The sequence below is a fragment of the Diceros bicornis genome, chromosome 24 (assembly GCF_020826845.1).
Source record: "Diceros bicornis minor isolate mBicDic1 chromosome 24, mDicBic1.mat.cur, whole genome shotgun sequence".
In the NCBI taxonomy this organism is placed as follows: domain Eukaryota; kingdom Metazoa; phylum Chordata; class Mammalia; order Perissodactyla; family Rhinocerotidae; genus Diceros; species Diceros bicornis.
This window is the reverse complement of record NC_080763.1, coordinates 22,790,444-22,812,200: the sequence shown is the minus strand read 5'-3', so window position 1 is coordinate 22,812,200 and position 21,757 is coordinate 22,790,444. Positions and strand designations below refer to the sequence as shown.

Genomic DNA, 21,757 nt, shown 5'->3' with positions numbered 1-21,757 from the left:
CTATGTGATAATCCTTTCAGTTTATTCATCTGGCAAGTGTATGCTTTTTCCACGTAATTTAGTATGATTCCCCTTTTCCTTCATTTGGACTCTATTCTCTATTAGGCCCTAACATACAGAACTTTAATATTAGGACTTATTTTACAGGACAGATTCATCAAAGGTGTCAGCATCTTCTTTTAAGAATCAATATATCTCTCTACTATTGGGAATGTTCAAGTTCATAGAATAGACTGACACACAAGTAAGTTGGAAAGTATGTCGAGCATGTCATAATAGCTTTTGTGTAAGAGTTTACTAGAGCATCATCATTCTTCCAGGAAACCTGTAGGTTTTATACATTTCTAGTCTTTAAGCCAGACTAATAATTCAACTTCAACTTATTATAGTATTTCAGGTTATAAATAAATTATACCATCTTTTCCAAATACATTTTTAGAACAAACCAAGACAAAGCTATCTGAAGTGATGGTGCTAAAAGTTAAGTACTGATGAAATTTGTACAAGTTATATCTCAAAAATCATCTGAAAACCTTAAGCATCACTAGAATAATATATTAAAAAATTCTGAGTCATATTTACTAGGTTCACTGAAGCACTAAAGAAGGCAAAATATCATACCAACGATCCCCCAAAAGGATTCTCTTAACCAAGAAAAGTTTGGATTTCATCCAGCTGCAGTAATCAGCACAGAGTAGAAAATGCAAAGTTTATTGAGAATTCCATTAAAATGGTCTAAATGACATGAGACTTGCTCTTAACCCTTTGGTTAAACTTCTCCAAGGATCTTTTACTGTTGGAATAGAACCCAATAGTAGAAGATCTGGATTCTGCATTTTTGAATGGGTTAAGAGAAGTTTTATAACATAAAGATAAGCAAAATGAGTATATTAACATCCCCCTGCTGGAACCACCCAGTTCGTCCTTACAACTATATTATCTTCTCACTGCTTGAAATGTCAGGCCGCTTGGAAATAAAAGAGATAGTCCAGCAGTGTAGAGTGCTAAGTCTTCCTTGCCATTTTTTCTGATGTAAAAATATAGTATTACAGTGTTTCACTTTTAAAAATAATAGTGAATTCAATTAAAAGTTCCAAGTTTTGCCCTACACCTAAGCAAGTGAGATGTTATGAACCGTATCCTGAACTGAAATTTCCACAAAAGGAAGACAGAGCTTCAGAAAGCTAACATTATAGACCTCTCACATGATCACTTTCTAGTACACACGCTGCAAGGAGCTAAAGAGGTCATTAGCCATATTCCAGAACAGCGTGGACCTTCATGTGAATTTCCTGCCTACATTTTAGATCATATATGTCAAACTACAACCTAATTAAGAAAAATACTTCGTTTAAAGAAAAAAAACATACTGAGACTCAAATGTCATTAACTTTAAAGCTTATTTTTTAATCCACATATGAAATCTAAGAATGTAGAGGTTGACACCATCTCTATATGAACACACAATTTCTATCCAGAGTTCTCTATATCACACATGGGTTTGATGAGACCACTCCTTAGAGAGTCTGTATTCTCTAGGGGATAGGAATCAGAGTTCTTGCTTTGTACATTTTCAGAAGATTATAAGAAGCAGCTTTAGCAAGGGCTGAAATATTAAATAAACCGAATAATACTTTGAATTTAAAAAGCAACACTATTATTCCAAGGCATTGCTATTTTCTGTACCTCATTAGCAAACACTGAAAAGTAACATAACTCAATAGGTCGCATATTCTTGAATGACAGGGTAAGGCAAACATTTCTACAGAGGTGTGATCAAAAGCATTTACAGTAGGTACACAGGAGCTTTGAACCCACACTATGAAAGCCTCTAATCAGCCTAAGCAAAATGCATTTCCTACACAGTCAAATCATTTTCCTAATCACTTAATAGGATAAAATGCAGAAGAACAAATCCAGCAGTCAACGCTTTGCCTCCTCACTCAACAAGTTCTTCTGCTTCAGTTGACATAAACTCAATTTTGAGATCTTGTAGCAAAGAAGAGACAATTATGCATATGTTGGGTAGGCTGTACCACATATCTGCTGGAATGTAAGAATGCCCTTTCATATGTAATTGATTTTCTTAAAAAAGTATACTCTCCTAATGCCACCCACAAATAGATGAGTGAGTACAAGGGTAAGTTTCTTAGCATTCTTAAAATTTTCTTGTAACAACACAGTAGAGGGTTCTTTTGGTCAGGGGAAAAATAAAAAGTATCCAAAAGTCTCCTTGAAGATGATTATGGAAACTTTTACCATTAAGGTGCTTATTAACAGAAGTAATCTGACCACAGATCTGAATTTAAACCCTTAAGAATTTTAATAAAGAGACACTTTGTTCAAAGTGGTTGGTCTGTCTCCTACCAGTTCGCTTTCCTCTTCCTCTGCATCTTTCTTTTCTTCCTTCTGTTCTTCGATATTTGCATCAAAATCTTCCATCTCTACCTATACCACCCCAATAACAATTAAAAAAAGAAAAAAAAGATTGAGTTAACATTTAGGAAAATGTTGAGTCCCTCACCGAAATTCGAAATGAGCACAGTTGCCCAGAGCAAGATATCACAGACTCACTGTTACATACAAAGTAATTTTATTTATTTTTTTTGGTGAGGAAGATTAGCCTTGAGCTAACATCTGTTGCCAATCCTCCTCTTTTTGCTGAGGAAGGATTGGCCCTGGGCTAACACCTGTGCCCACCTTCCTCTACTTTGTATTTGGGACGCCTGCCCCAGCACGGCTTGATAAGTAGTACATAGGTTCACACCTGCGATCCGAACTGCAAACCCCAGGCCACCAAAGTGGAGCGCCCAAACTTAACCACTATGCCACCAGATCAGCCCCCATACAAAGTAATTTTTAACACCCTAAACTTTGAAATAGAACTGATAAAAGACAGAATGCCTTTCATTTTCCTGAGATATCCATCTTTATAATTCCATATCAAGTTGAGTATAATGATCTGTTCTAAGTTGATGGTTATCAAGGAGCGGGTGGAGAGTGTGGGGCAGTGGTGGACTGTGGGGGGCTCCCGCTGTGGAGAGACTGGGTCCACTTCGGGAGGTCAGGGCACACACATGGGGCAGGACTGTGTTGACTGTGTGTGAGGACCTGTGGGCAGCAGGGCTTGTCAGCTGCAGAAGACTTGTGCTTCTCAAAGACCCACATAGGGGGTTTGCCCCACCTTCCAAAGTCTGAAACAATTGGGTGCTCCTGTGCCTGAGGCCAGCCCCACCCAGCTGCAATCCTCAGAGAGCTGACAAGAGACCTAAAGGCTGGAGGCTTATAGCAATTGTAAGCCCCTGAGCCTAACAACCTGCCACGCTGGGGGCCTACTCACTTAAAAGAAATACTGCAACACAAATGTGGTATTAGAACTTGCAGCCAACTGAGGTGGGGCTCCCCACACCTGATAAAGAGACTGAAGGGCCCACAACAACTACAAACAGCTGAGCATTACAACAGCTGACCGACCAGGAGCATAACTCGGCCTACCTGGACGCATACAGGGAGAGCAAACAGGCCATAACAGAAGGACACACGTAGCCCACGGAGGGGTCACCCCTTGAACATTGGGAACTGAGGGAAGCACACTGCAGGACTCCTAAGGCATTACTTGTATAAGGTCACCTATCCAAGAGCAGGAGACGTAGCTGACCTACCTAATACGTAGACACAAGCACAGGGAAAGAGGCAAAATGAGGAGGCAAAGGAATACGTTCCAAGTAAGGGAACAGGACAAAACTCCAGAAAAGGAACTAAGTGAAACAGAAATGAGCAACCTACCCGACAGGAAGTTCAAAACTAAGAGTGTTAAGGATGCTCACTGATGTGGGGAGAAGAATAGATGAACTCAGTGAGAATGTCAACAAAGAAATGGAAGATATAAAAAAGAACCAATCAGAAATGAAGAATATGATACTGGAAATGAAAAATTCGCTAGACGGACTCAAAAGCAGAGTAGAGGATACAGAAGAACGGATCTGCGAGCTGGACGAAAGACTAGAAGAAATTACCCAAGCTGAACAGGTAAAAGAGAAAAGAATTAAAAAGAGTGAGGACAGTCTAAGGGACCTCTGGGACAACATCAAGCACACTAACATCCGTGTTATAGGTGTCCCAGAAGGAGAAGAGCAAGACAAAGGGGCAGGGAATCTATTTCAAGAAATAATAGATGAAAACTTCCCTAACCTAAGGAAAGAAACAGACATCCAGGTACAGGAAACACAGATAGCCCCAAACAAGATAAACCCAAAGAGGCCCACACCAAGACACATCATAATCAAAATGTCTAGAATTAAAGATAAAGAGAGAATCCTAAAAGCCGCCAGAGAAAGACAAGTTACATACAAAGGAAACCCCATACGGCTATCAGCTGACTTCTCAGTAGAAACCTTACAGGCTAGAAGAGAGTGGCAAGATATATTTAAAGTGCTAAAAGGAAAAAACTTACAGCCAAGAATACTCTACCCAGCAAGATTATCATTCAAAATGGAAGGAGAGATCAAGAATTTCCCAGACAAGCAAAAATTAAAGGAGTTTGTCACCAAGAAACCAGTGCTACAAGAAATGTTAAAGGGACTGATTTAAGGGGAAAAGAGAAGACCACAAATAGGAAAAATTATCTATTTCCATGATAAGAGGGCAATGGATACAAATGCACAAAAAAGAGGTTAGATATGATATCAAAAACATAAAATGAGGGAGGAGGGGAGTTATAGAGTAGAGCTTTCAGACAGAGGTCAAACTAAAGAGACCATCAATTCTGTATAGAAGGAGAAAGGAACAGAGAAGGACTACTAAAACACTGAGAAAAAAAGTTAAAAAATGGCAGTAAGTACATACTTATCAATAGCTACTTTAAACGTCAATGGACTAAATGCCCCAATTAAAAGGCATAGGGTGGCTGATTGGATAAAACACCAAGACCCATATATATGCTGCATACAAGAGACACATTTCAGACCTAAAGACACTCACAAACTGAAAGTGAAGGGATGGAAAAAGATACTCTACGCAAATGGCAATGAAAAGAAAGCTGGGGTAACAGTACTCATATCAGACAAAATAGACTTTAAAACAAAAACTGTAAAAAGAGACAAAGAAGGGCATTACATAATGATCAAGGGAACAATCCACCAAGAGGATAAAACACTTGTAAATATCTACGCACCCAATGTAGGGGCACCTAAATATATAAAGCAATTATTAACAGACATAAAAAGAGAAATAGACAGCAACACAATAATATGAGGGGACTTTAACACTCCACTTACACCAATCGATAGATCATCCAAACAGAAGATCAATAAGGAAACATTGGCCTTAAATGACACACTAGAACAGATAGACCTAGTAGATATGTACAGAGCATTCCATCCAAAAACCAAAGAATACATGTTCTTTTCAAATGCATATGGAACATTCTCCAGGATTGATCACATATTAGGCCACAAAAGGAGTCTCCATAAATTTAAGAAGATTGAATTAATACCAAGCATCTTTTCTGACCACAATGGTATGAAACTGGAAATCAACTATAGGAAGAAAATCAGAAAAGTCACAAATATGTGGAGATTAAACAAAATGCTACTGAACAACGACTGGGTCAATGAAGAAATCAAAGAAGAAACCAAAAAATACCTGGAGACAAATGAAAATGAAAATATGACATGCTAAGTTGATGGTTATCTGTTGTGAAGGCCTATGGATTACTAGGATTTCTTTTTAAAAACTTTAGTGAGTATTTTTCCAATCAAGTAAAAAACGTCTATGATTCAAATTTCAAAATTTGAGAAAGGGTACGGTGAAAAGTAAGATGATAGTAGCTTGACCCAGAATGGTAGCAATGCAAATAGAGAGTAGACGGATTAGAGAAGTATTTATAAGGTAAAATTACAAAACTTGTAGACTGACTACATGATGGAGGGATAGGGTCGAATGTTGGTTTAACGGAGAGTAAAGAATCAAGGATAATGGAGAGTAAAAAGTAAAGGTTTCAGCAACTAAGTGATTGGTGGATCTAATGACTAAAATACAGAATACTAGAAAAGGAACAGGTTTGGATAAATTATATATTGGATAGGTTGAGTTTGAGGTGTACTAAGGTAATATATGTTTTTTGGTAGAGAATTTGGAAAATAACAGTGGAATTATAAAAATCACCCATAATCCTTCCACTTAGATATAACTGCTATTAAGATATTGACATAATTAATTCCAGACTTTACAATTTAATATTATGGGCACATAAGTGGCAATCCAAGCCACTACCAGAAAGATTAAGATTACCTATATAGAATGTGCAGAATGAAACTGGAGCCTAGGACTGGCAGAGCCCTAAAGGACTCCAACACTTAAGGACTGGGTAGCAAAAGAAGCCAGCAAAGGGGACTGAAAACGGATGGCCAGAGAGGCAAGAGGAAAACTAGAAGGTGGACTTACAGAAGCCAAGAGAAAAATGTTTTCAAGCAGGTGGACAAGGTCAATTGTGTCATATGTGGTTGCGAAATTAAAGCAACAGGAGAAGTGAGAATTGTCTACTGTTATGGAAATCTTCAGTGAGAGGGTCTCTGGAGAATAGCTGGGGCAGAAGCCAGAAAGAAATGGGTTGGGGAGTGGCATGGGAGGTAAAAACACATAAAAATACAATGACAACATTGAGTATTGATAACTCTCATTCATAGGAGGAGAAAAACGAAACAGGAGTACACAACTGATTAAAAGAGAAAAATCTCTCCCTTTCCATGATAAAGATTTACTTTCACCAAATTAATAACTGATTTAGGTAAGAATTATCATTGAGCAAAAATCTGTTGGGGAAAAGGATATTAACAATTTCAGAGTATCTTCCTACAGATTACTTAATTACAAAGGAAAAAGGTAGAAAAATTTAATGGCTACCCCTTGAACCAAGCGATCAACATTTAAATCACCAATAATGAAATAAATTGACGGCATACGGCTCCTGAGGACACAACACCACTTATGTAGCATTCCTGCTAATGTTTAACCTAAAACTAACCATGTGGAAACAATCGGACAAACTCAAATTGACGGTCATTCTACAAAACAACTGGCCTATACTCTTCAAAAATTCTTTACCTTTCATGACAATACATGGCTGAGAAACTATTTTTTTATATTAAAAGGATTGGATCGGGCTGGCCCTGCGGCTTAGCGGTTGGGTGCGCGCGCACGGCTGCTGGTGGCCGGGGTTTGGATCCCGGGCGCGCATCGCTTCTCCGGCCACGCTGAGGCCGCGTCCCGCGTGCAGTGGCTGGAAGGATGTGCGGCTATGACATGCAACTATCTGCTGGGGCTTTGGGGGGAAAAAAATAAATAAATAAAATCTTTAAAAAAAAAAAAAAAAAGGATTGGATCCTGGATTTTTTTTTATTGTCATAAAGCATATCATGGGAACAACTAGTGAAATCTGAATATGGACTATATATGAGATTAATTCAGGAAATTTATATTACTTAATACAGTTTATCAATGTTAAATTTCCCAAATTTGATAATTAAGACTTCTAGTTTCATAAGAGAGTGCCCTTGTTCTTGGGAGATACCTACTGAAATATTTAGGGTTGAACAGTTATGAGTTCTGCAACTTAACTCTCAAATGGGTCCACAATAATATTGATAACAGTAGTAATAATAATAAGAAGAAGAAGATGTATATATCTAAATAGAGAAAAATGTGGCAAAATATTAACGATTGGTGAATCTCAATGAACGCTGTACAGGTGTTCTTACACTATTCATGCAAGTTTTTTGCAGTTTAAAATTTTTTCAAAGTAAAAAAGGTGAAAAAAAGTTCTTTTTCGCGCTACTTTCGAGCCAAAGGACATTCACCTCTTCAATAGCAGCATCTTGCAGCAAGGAACGAATATCCAGACGCATCATATGACGAGGTGCAGTTTCCCAGTGATCAGCCATCTATTGAGAGATTTAGGAGGTCAAGTTATCTCTGGAAACTACTCAAAGAAAGAGCAAATGAGCATCCAAGACAAACTTAACCAATACTTTGTCTAACAGGCTAGTTTTAGGAAGAGCCAGGCCACTTCTTTCACTTAGATACAAAGGATAAGAAACATTTACTAAAGCAGGTAGAAAAGATATTCTGAAAGTAAAGGGGATAAACAAGAACTTTAGACAACAGTGATGATACAGACAAAATGAGGTTTAGAATAAAACACCTTCTATGTTTCCAAAAATCACCTTATTTATTTCTTTAAGCTTCCTTCCATGAATATTTCTCTTGCCACAGGTCTGGTTATCTGCACTCATTTCAGCCAAATACACCTAAGAAAGAGTGAATAATGATTAGGCAAACAAATGCAGCCCTTACATGATAACACAAAGTACTCTCAAGTTCTTTTAAGTCTATACCTCAAATCCCTTGGTTTTTGCTGCACTCCAAAACTGGTCAAAATGTCTAACTCTGTCATTGATGGCATCCAGGATGATGAAGGGGAAAAACCCATCATCCAGAGTCTTTTTGAAAGTTTTGAACATGCTGGTACGGTAGGTCTCCTCCATCTCAGCTTCATATTCATATTCCATTACCTAAGATCCCCCAAAAGAGACAGGGAGTTAGCAAAAGCAAAGAATCATCCTAAACCTCTTCCCTGGTTCGCATCTGGATAGAGACGACTTTGCAGTCTTTCCTTCACACCTGAGTACTACAGTTTGTGTTCAAAAAAGAGAGAAGTCTTTCTTTTTCTTCAAAAAAGCCACATTTTTCTCTGAACATGCTTTCCTTTCAATACTATTAATGAATCAGGATGTACTCTGAGAGGAATATACCATACCTTTTTTTTCACTTTTTTTCCAGAATCTGGATCTTTTTCTTCTTTTTCCACTTCAGTGATGAAGTAATCATCCAGGCTTAGAACTCTGGGTGCAGGTCCTCCAAATTCTACCTCCTTATCCTAAGAATCACACAGTCAAGAAAGTTAAAGAGAATTTATGGAATAAATTAATAAATTTTACACCCAAGTTCCTTCTCATGACTGAATAATATGCAATCTTCTGAGGGTTTCAAGTCAAGCAGAGGCAAAAATATTTGTCTAAGCAGATCAAAATATATATGGGACAGCATCTACCAAATGGGCCAACCAGAATGGATCAAATGGGAAATATCTATATCGGTATCACACTGCTTGCTAAGAAGGTAAGTGTCTAACAAAAGCAACTGATTCTTTGACTTTCCCATACTCACTCGAATAAGTTTTGCAACATGTGTCTTTCCACTGCCAGGCAATCCTCTCATTATAACCACAATCTGAAACACAATGAAAAAGAAAAATCACTCAGAGAGGACTTTTTTACAATGAGATCTTATAGTTAAAAATGACCCATCATTCTCTAGGAGAGACCACATGATAGGCCATGAAACAAACCTTAAATATGAAAGGATAGAAGTAATACAAAGTATGTCTCTGACCACAATGAATTAAAATTAGAAATTAATAGTAAGAAGAAATTTGGGAAATTCACAAGTACGTGGATATTAAACACCATACTCCTAAATAACTAACGGGTCAAAGAAGGAATTAAAAGAAAAATCAGAAAATACTTTGAGATAAATAAAAATAAGGACACAACATACCAAAACTTATGGGATGCAGCTAAAGGAGTGCTTATAAGGAAATTTATAGCTATAAATGCCTATATTAAGAAAGAAGAAAGATCTCAAATCAATAACCTAAACTTCCACCTTAAGACACTGGAAAAAGAAGAACTAAACCTAAAGCAAGCAGAAGGAAGGAAATAATAAATATTAGAGAAGTTAATAAAAAACAGAAAAACAGTAATGAAAAATCAATGGAACCAAAAGCTGGTTCTTTGAAAAGATCAACCAAATTGACAAACTTTTAGCTAGATTGACAAAGAAAAAAGACAGAAGACTCAAATTACTAGAATCAGAAATGAAAAAGGGGACATGACTGCCAACTTTACAAAAATAAAGAGTTATAAAGGAATACTACAAACAATTGTATACCAACAAATTAGATAACTCAGATGAGATGGACAAACCCCTAGAATGACACAGACTCATGAAACTAACTCAAGAAGAAGCAGACAATCTGAATACACCTATGACAAGTGAAGAGACTGAATTAGTGATCAAAACACTACCCGCAAAGAAAAGCCCAAGCCCAGATGGCTTCATCCCTGAATTCTAACAAACAGGTAAAGAATTAATACCAACTCTTCACAAACACTTCCAAAAAACAGAAGAGGAAGGAACAATTCCCAACTTATTTTATTAGGCCAGCATTTCAAATTAAGCAGATACCTTAATACCAAAACCAGACAAAGACATCACAAGAAAACTACAGATATCTCTTATGAATATGGAAGCAAAAATCCTCAACAAAAAACTAGCAAACTGAATCCAGCAACATATAAAAAGAATTACACGCCATGACCAAATGGGATTTATCCCAGTGATGCAGATTAATATCTGAAAATAAATTAATGTAATACATCATATCAATAGAATATCACATACAATAGAAAATCACATACAAGAGAATAAAATCACACACAATACAATAAAAAACAAAAATCTCGATTGACACAGAAAAAGCATTCAACAAAATCCAACATCCTTTCATGATAAAAACATTCAACAAACTAGGAATGGAAGGGAACCTCCTCAACCTGATAAAGAGCATCTATTGAAAACCCACAGCTAACATCACGTAATGGTGAAAGACTGAAAGTTTTCTCTCTATGATCAGGAATAAAACAAGGAAGTCTCTTCTTACCACATCTATTCAATACTGTACTGAAGGTTCTAGCCAGGGCAACTAGGCAAGAAAAAGAAATAAAAGGCATCTAGATTGCAAAGGAAGAAGTAAAACCATCTCTATTTGCAGATGACATGATCGGGTATATAGAAAATCCTAAGGAATCCACTAAAAATCTATTAAAACTAATAAATGAGTTAAGTAATGTTGCAGGATATAAGATCAATATGCAAAAATCAATTGTATTTCTATATAATTTAACAATCCAAATATAGAATTAAGCCAACTATATCAATAATAACATTAAATGTGAATGTATTAATCCAATTAAAAGGCAGAAATTGTCAGACTGCATAAAAAAACACAATCCAACTATATGTTGTCTACAGGAGACATACTTTAGAGTCAAAGACCCAAACAGATTGAAAGAAAAAGGATGGAAAAAGATACATCATGCAAACAGCAACCACAGAAAAGGTGGAGTAGCTAAACTTATAAAAGATGAAATTGACTTTAAAACAATGACATATACATATATGCAGTCAAAGTATCTGATGGAAATCTCCAGTACCAGTTTATTGAAATACAACCTAATTATTTTGTAATATAAGATAAATTTAAGAATGTATGCATTTGGAGGTCACTAGAAAAATAAGCCAAATTAATCAAATCTCCTAATTCTCCCTCTTTTTGTTCCACATACCATAAAACCAAATCCACTTTTCCCCTCTTCAAAATGCAATTAATTGAGCTCTTATGAAGTATTTCCTAAAGTTTTCAACATCTTTTTTGTGAAGCAATTAAGCTCTAACTTCTCAGATTCTACAGGGTAGGCAGTTTATGAGATTATACGATGATTTGGAGATGGTAAGATGCCTTAAATCTGATATTATTACTGTGTCACAGAAAAGTAGAGAAATTCTGTTCAGGATATTAACAAGATCTCTTATTAGCTTCCGATCTGCAAGAAAACTAGTCAACTACACAGGACTACTCACTCTCTCAGGTCTGCTCTCTCGGCCAGGGGATTTCAAAATATCATCCACATTCTTAGATTCTGGCTTCTTCTCAACTCGCGGAGCTGGAGGTGGCTGGTGGCTTAGAGAAGGAGCTGGCAAAGGCATTCGCTCCTCTGGGTAAGTTCTTCGTTCTCCTAGGACGCCAGCAGTTGAATAAAATTATTATTTATATAGTAGTTATTTTAAATTTTAACTCTCTCCACTCCTCCTAAGGTAATAGTATTGCATGAGGATTTACGGGCCACTTTCAATCTTAATTAGAGAAAGTTTAAGGTAATGTAAATCTATTGAGATCAAGAAAATGAAAAGATTTAGGTATGATTTCAGGCAAATAGAATGTTTTGAAAAATACTGAATTCATCCTTGTTTGTATTAAATTTAGGAAAAAGGTTAAGCAACAGGACGTAGAAGAATATAAACTTTGCTGGATGGTCCCAAGTATGACTTACAGTCCATCTATGACTTCTGCTTTACAGTTTTAAGTACAAGAGTCACCAGCTTAGGAAAGCCTGTTCTTATAAATAGGTATGAGTCTCTGGTTTAAGTGTAATTTATAACAGAGAAAAACTAAAAGCCACCTAAACGGTCAACAGTAAGAGTCTTATATTTTATACACTCAATGGAATATCATATACTAGGTTAACATATAGAAAAATGTACATGGTACAATATCAGTGGAACAAGCACAATAAAGAAATTGTATTTACACTTTGATTACAACTTCATTAACATGTATGTGAAGAGAGAATGAGAGGACATATACAAAATTATAATAGTTGTGGTATGGCAGATGGTGAGATTATAAGTGATTTTGTTTCTATTTTCCAAAATTTCTTTAATAATATAAAAAAGCAATTTATGGGGGCCGGCCCGGTGGCGCAAGCGGTTAAGTGCGCGCGCTCCGCTGCGGCGGCCCGGGGTTCGCTGGTTCGGATCCCGGGCGCGCACCGACGCACTGCTTGGTAAGCCATGCTGTGGCGGCGTCCCATATAAAGTGGAGGAAGATAGGCACCGACGTTAGCCCAGGGCCGTCTTCCTCAGCGAAAAAAAAAAGAGGAGGATTGGCGGATGTTAGCTCAGGGCTGATCTCCTCACAAAAAAAAAAAAAAAAAAAAAAAAAAAAAAAAGCAATTTATGTTTTATTTCCTTAATTACACTGCTATTTTTGATGATAATGCTGCCATCTCTGAGAAATTTGCGAGTGCATTTTACTCTGAAAGTTTAAATCCATAGCTACAACAGAAAGCATATCTCATTGTTTACATTCTCAAAATTCTTATAGTTAGTAAGGCACCGCTCTACCTCCAAACATGGATGGTCCTTCGTAGGCTGGTCGGTCAGACTTTCGGTCATAGGATGGCCTATCAAATCCCCCTCTTCTGGATGAGGAATGGTCTTTTTTGTCTCGATATGACTGAGTCCTAGAAGGTATAACAGAAAGTACTTTGGTAAATAAAAAATATTTGGAGGTCTCTGTCTTATAATGCAACATCATTATCTGCCCAATTTTCTCTATGGGTAGTTACTCCACATAGTCAATATTTATATTTTTATTTTGTTTTTCCAGTTAGATCTGCTTTGCATACACACATCTAAAGAGCTCATGAATTGCAAAAATAAATTGCTTGCCTACAGGTTAAGTAATGACTGCACCTTTATCAACAATATTATTTCCTTTCCTTTCTAGCTATCTCCATCTCCCATTTAATTCTCTGGAATTCAAGCTGGCAAAACTCAAGATCTAGTTTCCTGAAAATTGGTCCAGAACTGCTCTTCAAATTACACACACACATACATGAGACGAATATGTCATTTACTAAATTTCCTTTAGAAACACTGACTTTTGCTGAACTTAAGTATATGGTAATTTGCACACCTGGCAAAGATATTTTCCATAGCATACCTATCATCTCGAGGTCGGCGTTCTCTATCAAATCGATCCCGATCATAGTCAATAATACCACGATCCCGATCTCGGTCTCTATGTGTCTCCCGATCTCTTTTGAAATCTCGATGATCTGCCATGACATTACTTTGACGATCAAAATAAGGCTCACGGTCTCTGTCTCTATCATAACGATCACGTTGGCCTGAATGTTCTACAAAAACAATTAGTACAAAATAAGAACTATATCTCTTTTTCTGAAATAAAAGCAGAAATGTACAAATCTAACTTTAGTATAAATTGTTACCCTAAATTCAACTTAATAATCTTTTAGCTATATTAAAGGAAAGCCCAGATAATCTCACCAAAAGGAAAACCATGTGATACTTAGGCCCTAAAAGGTTTAAAAATACTGACCTCTTTAGGACTCCTACCTGTCTCAAAAGTTGACCTTTCAGGTGGTGGATCTGGGCGCAGAGTTATTCTTTCTCCATATGGTATCTGTTCAACTTTATTAGTGGACAGATCTGGTAAACAAAATCAGAGATAAAACACTGTAAGAGTGAAGCTTAAGGAAGCCAAAACTGAAAAGCTAATAATTCCTTTAGAATTCCAAATACAAGCTCACCACCATTACTCACCTCGGCCATGGCCATAATCAACAGTCTGCTGCACTGGTGGTGGTTTGGACATTGGTGGCATACCCATAGGCATTGGGCCAGGAGGGGGAATGGAAGGGTGAATAGGTGGGGGTGGTAACACTGGAGCAGATGGAATTGTTGCAGTTTCTGATTTAAATTCTGAATTCAGTCCTTGTTCATCATTTGTATCCCAGAGGCCATAGAAAGAATCTTCATCCCAGCGTTCCTGTTCCACAGCTGAAGTTTGTGGCTTTATCACTGGAGGAGGAGGCGGAGGTGGAGGGGGAGGTGGTGGGGGTGGCGGTATTGGGATAGGCGGCCTGGTCACAGGAACAGATGACCTTGCTGGTGGAGCAGAGGGTCTTATAATTGAACCTGGTGGTTTACCCATAGGAGGAGGTGGTCTATAGGACCCTGGAGGCTGGAGAACAGAGTAAATGGCTTAGTGGACGAGCATACCACCATGTTTTCACACATCAGTGGAAATTAAAATCTGGTTCTCAATCCATAAAAGCAAAATTCAATAAATTGGACTCATTAAAAATTCAAAACTTTTTGTGCTTTGAAATACACCATTAAGGAGAAAATACATGCAAATCACATATCTAATAAAGGACTTGTATTCAGAATATAAAAAATTCTTATAACTTAATAATAAGACAAATAATTTTTAAAAAATGAGAAAAATATTTAAATAGATATTTCTCCAAAGAAGATATCTGAACGGTCAATAAGCACATGAAAAGATGCTCAACGTCATTAGGAAAATGCAAATTAAAAAACCACAATGAGATACCATTTCATTCCCAGTAGATTGCCTATAATTAACCAAACAGACAATAACAAATGATGGCAAGAACGTAGAGAAACAAAAACCCTCTTAGACTGTTAGTGGAAATGTAAACTGGTGCAGTCACTTTGGAAAATTGTTTAACAGTTTCTCAAAGTTAAACATAAATTTACCATACAACTCAGCAATTCCGTTCCTAGGTATCTATCCAAGAAGAACCCGTCCACTTAACGACTTGCACACAAATACTTATAGCAGCATTATTCAATAACCCAAATGTCCATCAATTGGTGAATGGATAAACAAAGCATAGTATAGCCATACAATAGATTATTACTCGGCAATAAAAAGAAATGAAGTACTGATTCATGCTACAACAGATGAACCTTCAAAATATTATGCTAGGTAAAAGAAGTCAGACACAAAAAGACCACATATTATATGATTCCATGCATTCATTCATTCATTCATTCATTTATTGTGAGGAAGACTGGCCCTGAGCTAACATCTGCCAATCCTCCTCTCCATACCCATCTTCCTCTACTTTATATGGGACGCCGCCACAGCATGGTTTGACAAGCAGTGCGCTGGTGCGCGGCCAGGATCCGAACCGGCAAACCCCGGGCCACTGCAGGGGAGCGCGCGCACTTAACTGCTTGCGCCACCGGGCCAGCCCCTGATTCCATTTAAATGTAATGCCCAGAAAGGCAAATCTATAGAGACAGAAAGTAGATTAGTTGTTATCTAGTACTTGGGGTAGGAATAAGGATTACCTGCTAATTGGCACAAAGGATCTTACTGGGACGATGAAAACGTTCTAAAACTGGATTATAACGATGGCTGCACAATTTAGGAAATTTACTAAAAATCATTGAATTATACACTTTTTAGGGCAAATTATATGGTATGTAAATTATACTTCAATTAGGTTGTTAAAAAAAGGAAGAAAAATTTGCCCTCAACACTATCATCCCCTCCCCCAATGTACCATCCTCTCTTTCTTCTCCTTCCAGAAAAATTAGGGTGTTAGCCACTTAGATACAAATGTCCCAGGCCCACCGCAACCCTACTGAATTTCTGTGGGTGAGGTCCTGGCATTAGTTTAAAACAAAAACAAAACAAAACAAAAACCTCAATGAGTAATTCAGATGCTTACCACTTGGTTAAGAACCTCTGCTATGAACTATCTTCCTGGAGACCTATCTCCTCCAGAAAAAGTGAATTTCCAGTGAAAGAAACAAACTCTACTCACTTCTACTCACTTGTCTGGTTGACAATAGCAGTTTGTGGCAAGGCTGCTACCAACACACATCAGCAATGGGAAATAACAAAACAAAGAAAGCAAATGGGACATTTAGTAATCTCTTCAAGAAGTGCCACTGTAGCGTGCAATGTTTACATTCGTTTTCCCAAAGCAATCACCAAATGTCAACAGAAACATATATGAAGGAGACAGTAGAACCTCTGGGTTGACAGCTCCTATCTATTCAATATTGAAACCCAATTGTCAAATAAATTTAATTTTATTCTTTGCAAGTCTGATTCAAACACTCGTTATCCATTTCTCTTAGTTCATTGTTCCTGCTTTTCTTGTTCTTCATTGACAGCTATTTTTTGTGTGTGTGTGAGGAAGATCAGCCCTGAGCTAACATCCGATGCCAATCCTCCTCTTTTTTTTTTTGCTGAGGAAGACTGGCCCTGGGCTAACATCCATGCCCATCTTCCTCTACTTTATATAGGATGCCACCACAGCACAGCTTGACAAGCGGTGACCTCAGTGCACGCCGGGATCCGAACCCGCAGACCTCGGGCCGCTGAAGCGGAACGGACTCACCTAACCACTTGTGCCACTCGGCTGGCCCCAATTGACAGCTATTTTAGACCTTGAAGAGCCAACAACATACATTACTTACATATTTTCTCATATATAAGCTATGCTTTAAAAACAAACTTTTTGAGTAACAAAACTAATTTGGCTAATACATAAGCAACATTATTTAATTAAAAGCCACTACAAGCTACAGTTCAAGACAAATGGCTATCACCTAAAGGTAAACTTTTAGGTTATAGCACTTGAATCGTTATTAAGAAAATGTCTATATAGGACAAAGCTACTGTATCTGGAGCACAGCTATCCAGACATTTAAATATCTTAAGAACTCTTGGGACTATGTCTACAAATAAAACACAAAGTGTTTTCTTCATACTACATAGTGAAAGTTAACAGATACATTCATAAAAAACGAAACAGAAAACCCCTACAGTATTTACATGAGAAAGGATTAATATCTACATTATATTAAGGATAACATAAATTGGTAAGAAAAACCTTAAGAGTCAAACAGATGAATGGGTAAAGAACAAAAATAGAATTTATACAATAAATATAATGAACAAATATGGAAAATATTCATTTTCACTAATTATCAAAAATGGATATTAAATCATTTTATTGAAACTATTAAATCTACAAAAAATATTAAATATCTGATGCTTGCAAGGCTATAGTATAGATGTTATACAACTATTTTAGAGAGCCATCAGCTATATTACAGGAATCATTAAAAATGTCCTTTTTCTTTAATGGAAATATCCCACTTTGGGAATTTAAAACTACTTTTAAGAAGTTATCTAAAATAAGAACTTGATATAAAAACATTCATTAAAGTTGTGTTAATAAGAGTGAAATATCAGAAACAAATGTCCAACAGAAATTATCTTAATAATTTATTACAATAGTTTATTAAAATAATTTATCATCAAAAATAAAGCATGTAGGTCTGGCCCTGTGGCCTACTGGTTAAGTTTAGCATGTTCTACTTTGGCGGCCCGGATTTGGTTCCTGGGCGTGGACCTACACCACTTGTTGGCGGCCATGCTGTGGCAGTGACCTACATACAAAATAGAGGCAGACTGGCATAGATGTTAGCTCAGGGTGAATCTTCCTAAGCAAAAGAAGAAGACTGGCAATAGATGTTAGCTCAGGGCAAATCTTCCTCAGCAAAAACGTAAATAAATAAATAAGTAAAGCATGTAGCAATATGGACAAATGTTTATGATTTGTTAAGTGAATAAAAGAGAAAGTGGATCTATAATCTAGAGCTTCTACTATTTGCTAAGAGATACAAAGACAAAAGACATAGTTCCTATCCTTAAGAGCTCAGTTTAGAAAGACAGACAGACAAGACAACAATCAAAATACACTATGATAAAGACTATGACAGAGGCCCTTACAAGATGTTACAGTGGTATATGCAAGGGCAATCGTCTTACACACCTGGAAGAGAAGAGAGAGAGCTGAGTTCTGAAAAATGAACAAGAATTAACTAGTTGGAGGAGGAGATAGAAAAAGACAGAAAAGAAACTCTAGGTTTAGAGAACAATATGCACGTGCAAAGGCATGGAGAAGCAAAAGCCTGCACACTGACAGAATTGTAAGAAGCTCTATGTGGAGGGAAATGGAGTATGAGAGAGTGGAGTAGCAAGTAATGGTAAGCAGCGGTCAGGCCAGCTCAGGAAGAACATAAAAGGCTATGCAAAAGAATCTAGATTTTATCCTGAAAGAAATGGGGGAATACTCAAGAGTTTTAAAGCCAGGGCACAACATGGTGAGATTTATGTTTTAAAATGTCCATTTTGGCCAGAAGTCACATTAGTGCTGCCTAAAGTGGAGTACAGGGGTCATCCTGACTACAAAAGGGCATGAGAAAACTTTTTGTGGTAATGGAAATGTTTTAATCTTTTGGTATACATTTGTCAAAACTCAAACTGCAGGCTTAAAATGGGTATGTTATGGTATGTAAATTATACCTCAAAATCTGTTTCAAAAAATAAAATAATCACTCTGGCAGCAGAATGGAGAGTGAATCAGAAGGGAACGAGATGGAGAGAGATGAATTAGGATGTTTCTGAAATAATCTAGGCAAGAACTGATGAAGGCTAGAACTGAAGTAGTAAAATCAATTAATAGAATGACTGGATATGGAAGGGTAGAACAGAGGAAAGAGGTAGGCTGACTTTCAGGTTTTGAGTTTAGGTGACTAGGCGATGGTGAGGAGAAAGAACAAGTTTAATGGAGAATGATAATGAGCTCCATTTTGAATATGCTGAGTTTGACTGGAGACACACCCACAGAGAGAAACCCTGTAGGCAGATGGATGCCTACATAGGTCAGGAGATATGATCTGGGGAGTCAACATCATGGTGGTTGTTGACATCAACAACTACGTATGAGTGTTGAGTGTTATGTGTTAGACCAGGATGGAAGGGAACATTGAGAAATGAAAAGAGTTAATTTGATGAAATCGTTCAATAGTGTTTTCTCTCTCATTGTGTTGTTATAAAGTTATTTGTATAACATTTTTAAAGCCCATCACTGGCTTAAGGGTAAAACAACAAAACAAAAGCAAAACAAAGGGAGAATGTAATCATACAAGTCTTTAACATAAACACCTCTCTTCACTGCCTGAACTGGGGCATGATGTTTGATCCCTTCCCCAGCTGAAGGGCTAGTAGCCTGAAGAGGTGAGGAGACTATGAGACATGAGCAGGGCTCACGGGCAGCCCTTGGACTGCCCAGGTGGAAAACAGGACTATTTGAACAAAAAGGATTATTAGGAAAATTCTACAATTTTGTGAACATGACGCCATATAGTGCAGGTGTGCTTGGTATATGTATCCAAACCTGGAGAAAAAAGCATTTCTGTCACACTTTTGACCATACTTATAAAGATTTTCAAAGGTCAATTACCATTAGCTTTTTAATTTTCCAAAATTTACATTTTTTACAGAGGAAATTTATACTTATGGTAATACAAAAAAAATCAAACAACACACAAACATACAAAGTAGGAACCATTTCATTTTCTGAGCACACATTTTCCCATACCGGATACATTCCAGGTCTTGAAGATGTATTCTGTAATCTTGAATCCTGGGGTGGTAGATGGTCAGGCATCTGTGGCTCAGACCCATAGTCTTTCATCTTTTGAAGCTGTTCTTTCTGTTCTCTGTAAACAAAATCACCAGTGTACATAAGCCATGTCTACTGCATTCCTAAATGACTACAATTAATATCAAAGAACAAAAAAGAGACCTAAAAACCTTGTTCTAAAACCCTCTACAGTGCCCACAGAGCACCTCCGGGGTAACACCCTCTTGCTTTATGTAGCTAACTGATCAGTCATCTACGACCTACAAATAATTAAAAGGTATTGAAAATCTTCAAGGATAGACCTACAACCTGCCTCATTAGCCTATTCTAACATCTCATCTACTTGCCACGTTTTTCTTTCATCCAACCAAAAGCTCTCTTGCTATTTTGTTGTTGTTGTTCAATACTCTTTAGACCAGAGGTTGCAAAATGGTGGCCCACGGGCCAAATATGGCCTAGAAAGGTTTTTTTTATTTGGCTCTCACATCAGTTTTTAAAATCTGAATTAGTTGCCATTATTTACAAAGCAAAATACTTCACATATAAATTCAAATTTTAAAGAGATTTGGTAACACTGGGCCTACATTCCCACATACCAACAATCAGCTGAGTGGTGTAGTGGCTGCCCATCACTGAAGCAGTTTGCCACAATCCTCACCACATTCTGCAGAGTTACACTGGCCCACTTTTGTTCATTTTTGTTACCTGTCTGGTTCTTGTGGGCATTTTAGTTTATGGCCCCTGCTGTATACAGTGAGAACAACTGTCAGTCTATACCTTTAAAAACAACATTTCATATTCCTAAAGAGTAATTATGTAACTCTTCAAGTTTTTCTTTAAATCTCTGGTCAAATTCCTTTTACTTTTCCTTACAATGCTCACCTTAAACATGTGTAACATCTACCACAACCTCTTCAGACCTTTTACAATTTTCTCCCTACATTTTGTAAACGGACACGAAATAAGGGTCAAGTATATAAAAAGATTATTTCCTGCCTCGTGTAACTCATGACTTTACACCAACACAACACAGCTTACTTGTAGTCACCTATGACTACTGTTAACCATCACTTCATTTACTTTGTTTAATTATGTATATTACTTAGAAAGAGCTTAAAAAAAATGGATGAAGAAGAAGTACCTTTTATGCATAGCATTTCTATGCAAAACAATAATAGATGAAAAGGAAATTTTAAAAAGAAAAAGAAAGAAAGTTCGGCAGGTTAGCAACACCAATGAGCTTGGTGTTCTCCATAAACAAAATAGATTTTAGAGTTGGACAGCCTGGGTTCAAATTCTGGATTTGCCACTTATTAGCCAAGTGGACTTAACCTCTCTGAGCCTTAGTGTCATTGTGAGGTGGGGATAATACTACTTCTCTTTGCAGACCTTTGAGATATAAGGACTTGAGATAGGAGGATTGAGATAACATACGCTAAATTATTAGCACAGTGCCCAGCACACAGTAGGTGTTAAATTAAAGGTATCTATAACTTAAAAGTGAATGGTGTAGTACCTAAATGTTCTATGGCGTGCTTTCCACATCTTCATGAGTAATCTGGAAAAGTCAAATCTCTTAAGAGTGTATCTTCTATAGACCACGATCTTCCACAGACCATGGAAATCTGTTTTGCTGCCTGAGGCACCTGATCTTTCATCTGTACCTACAGGTATTTTTCCTTATTATACTTTTCTAGTCATAAAGCTTCAGTCATAATTTCAACTGG

General features: G+C 37.1%; 1 protein-coding gene across 2 annotated transcripts in view; it reads right to left on the bottom strand.

Moving 5' to 3' along the window:
• Nucleotides 1-21,757, bottom strand: part of YLPM1 (YLP motif containing 1) — a 66,788-nt gene that overhangs the window by 12,697 nt on the left and 32,334 nt on the right. For both annotated transcript variants that reach the window (XM_058567356.1, XM_058567357.1), the window contains 12 exons: nt 19,986-20,106; nt 14,308-14,728; nt 14,101-14,193; nt 13,685-13,880; nt 13,084-13,202; nt 11,761-11,915; nt 9,226-9,288; nt 8,816-8,935; nt 8,394-8,570; nt 8,223-8,306; nt 7,857-7,940; nt 2,368-2,448 (listed from right to left, as the gene is read on the bottom strand). In XM_058567356.1, coding sequence (XP_058423339.1) covers nt 2,368-2,448; nt 7,857-7,940; nt 8,223-8,306; nt 8,394-8,570; nt 8,816-8,935; nt 9,226-9,288; nt 11,761-11,915; nt 13,084-13,202; nt 13,685-13,880; nt 14,101-14,193; nt 14,308-14,728; nt 19,986-20,106 — 1,714 coding nt within the window. The remainder of the gene's footprint in view (nt 1-2,367; nt 2,449-7,856; nt 7,941-8,222; nt 8,307-8,393; nt 8,571-8,815; nt 8,936-9,225; nt 9,289-11,760; nt 11,916-13,083; nt 13,203-13,684; nt 13,881-14,100; nt 14,194-14,307; nt 14,729-19,985; nt 20,107-21,757) is intronic.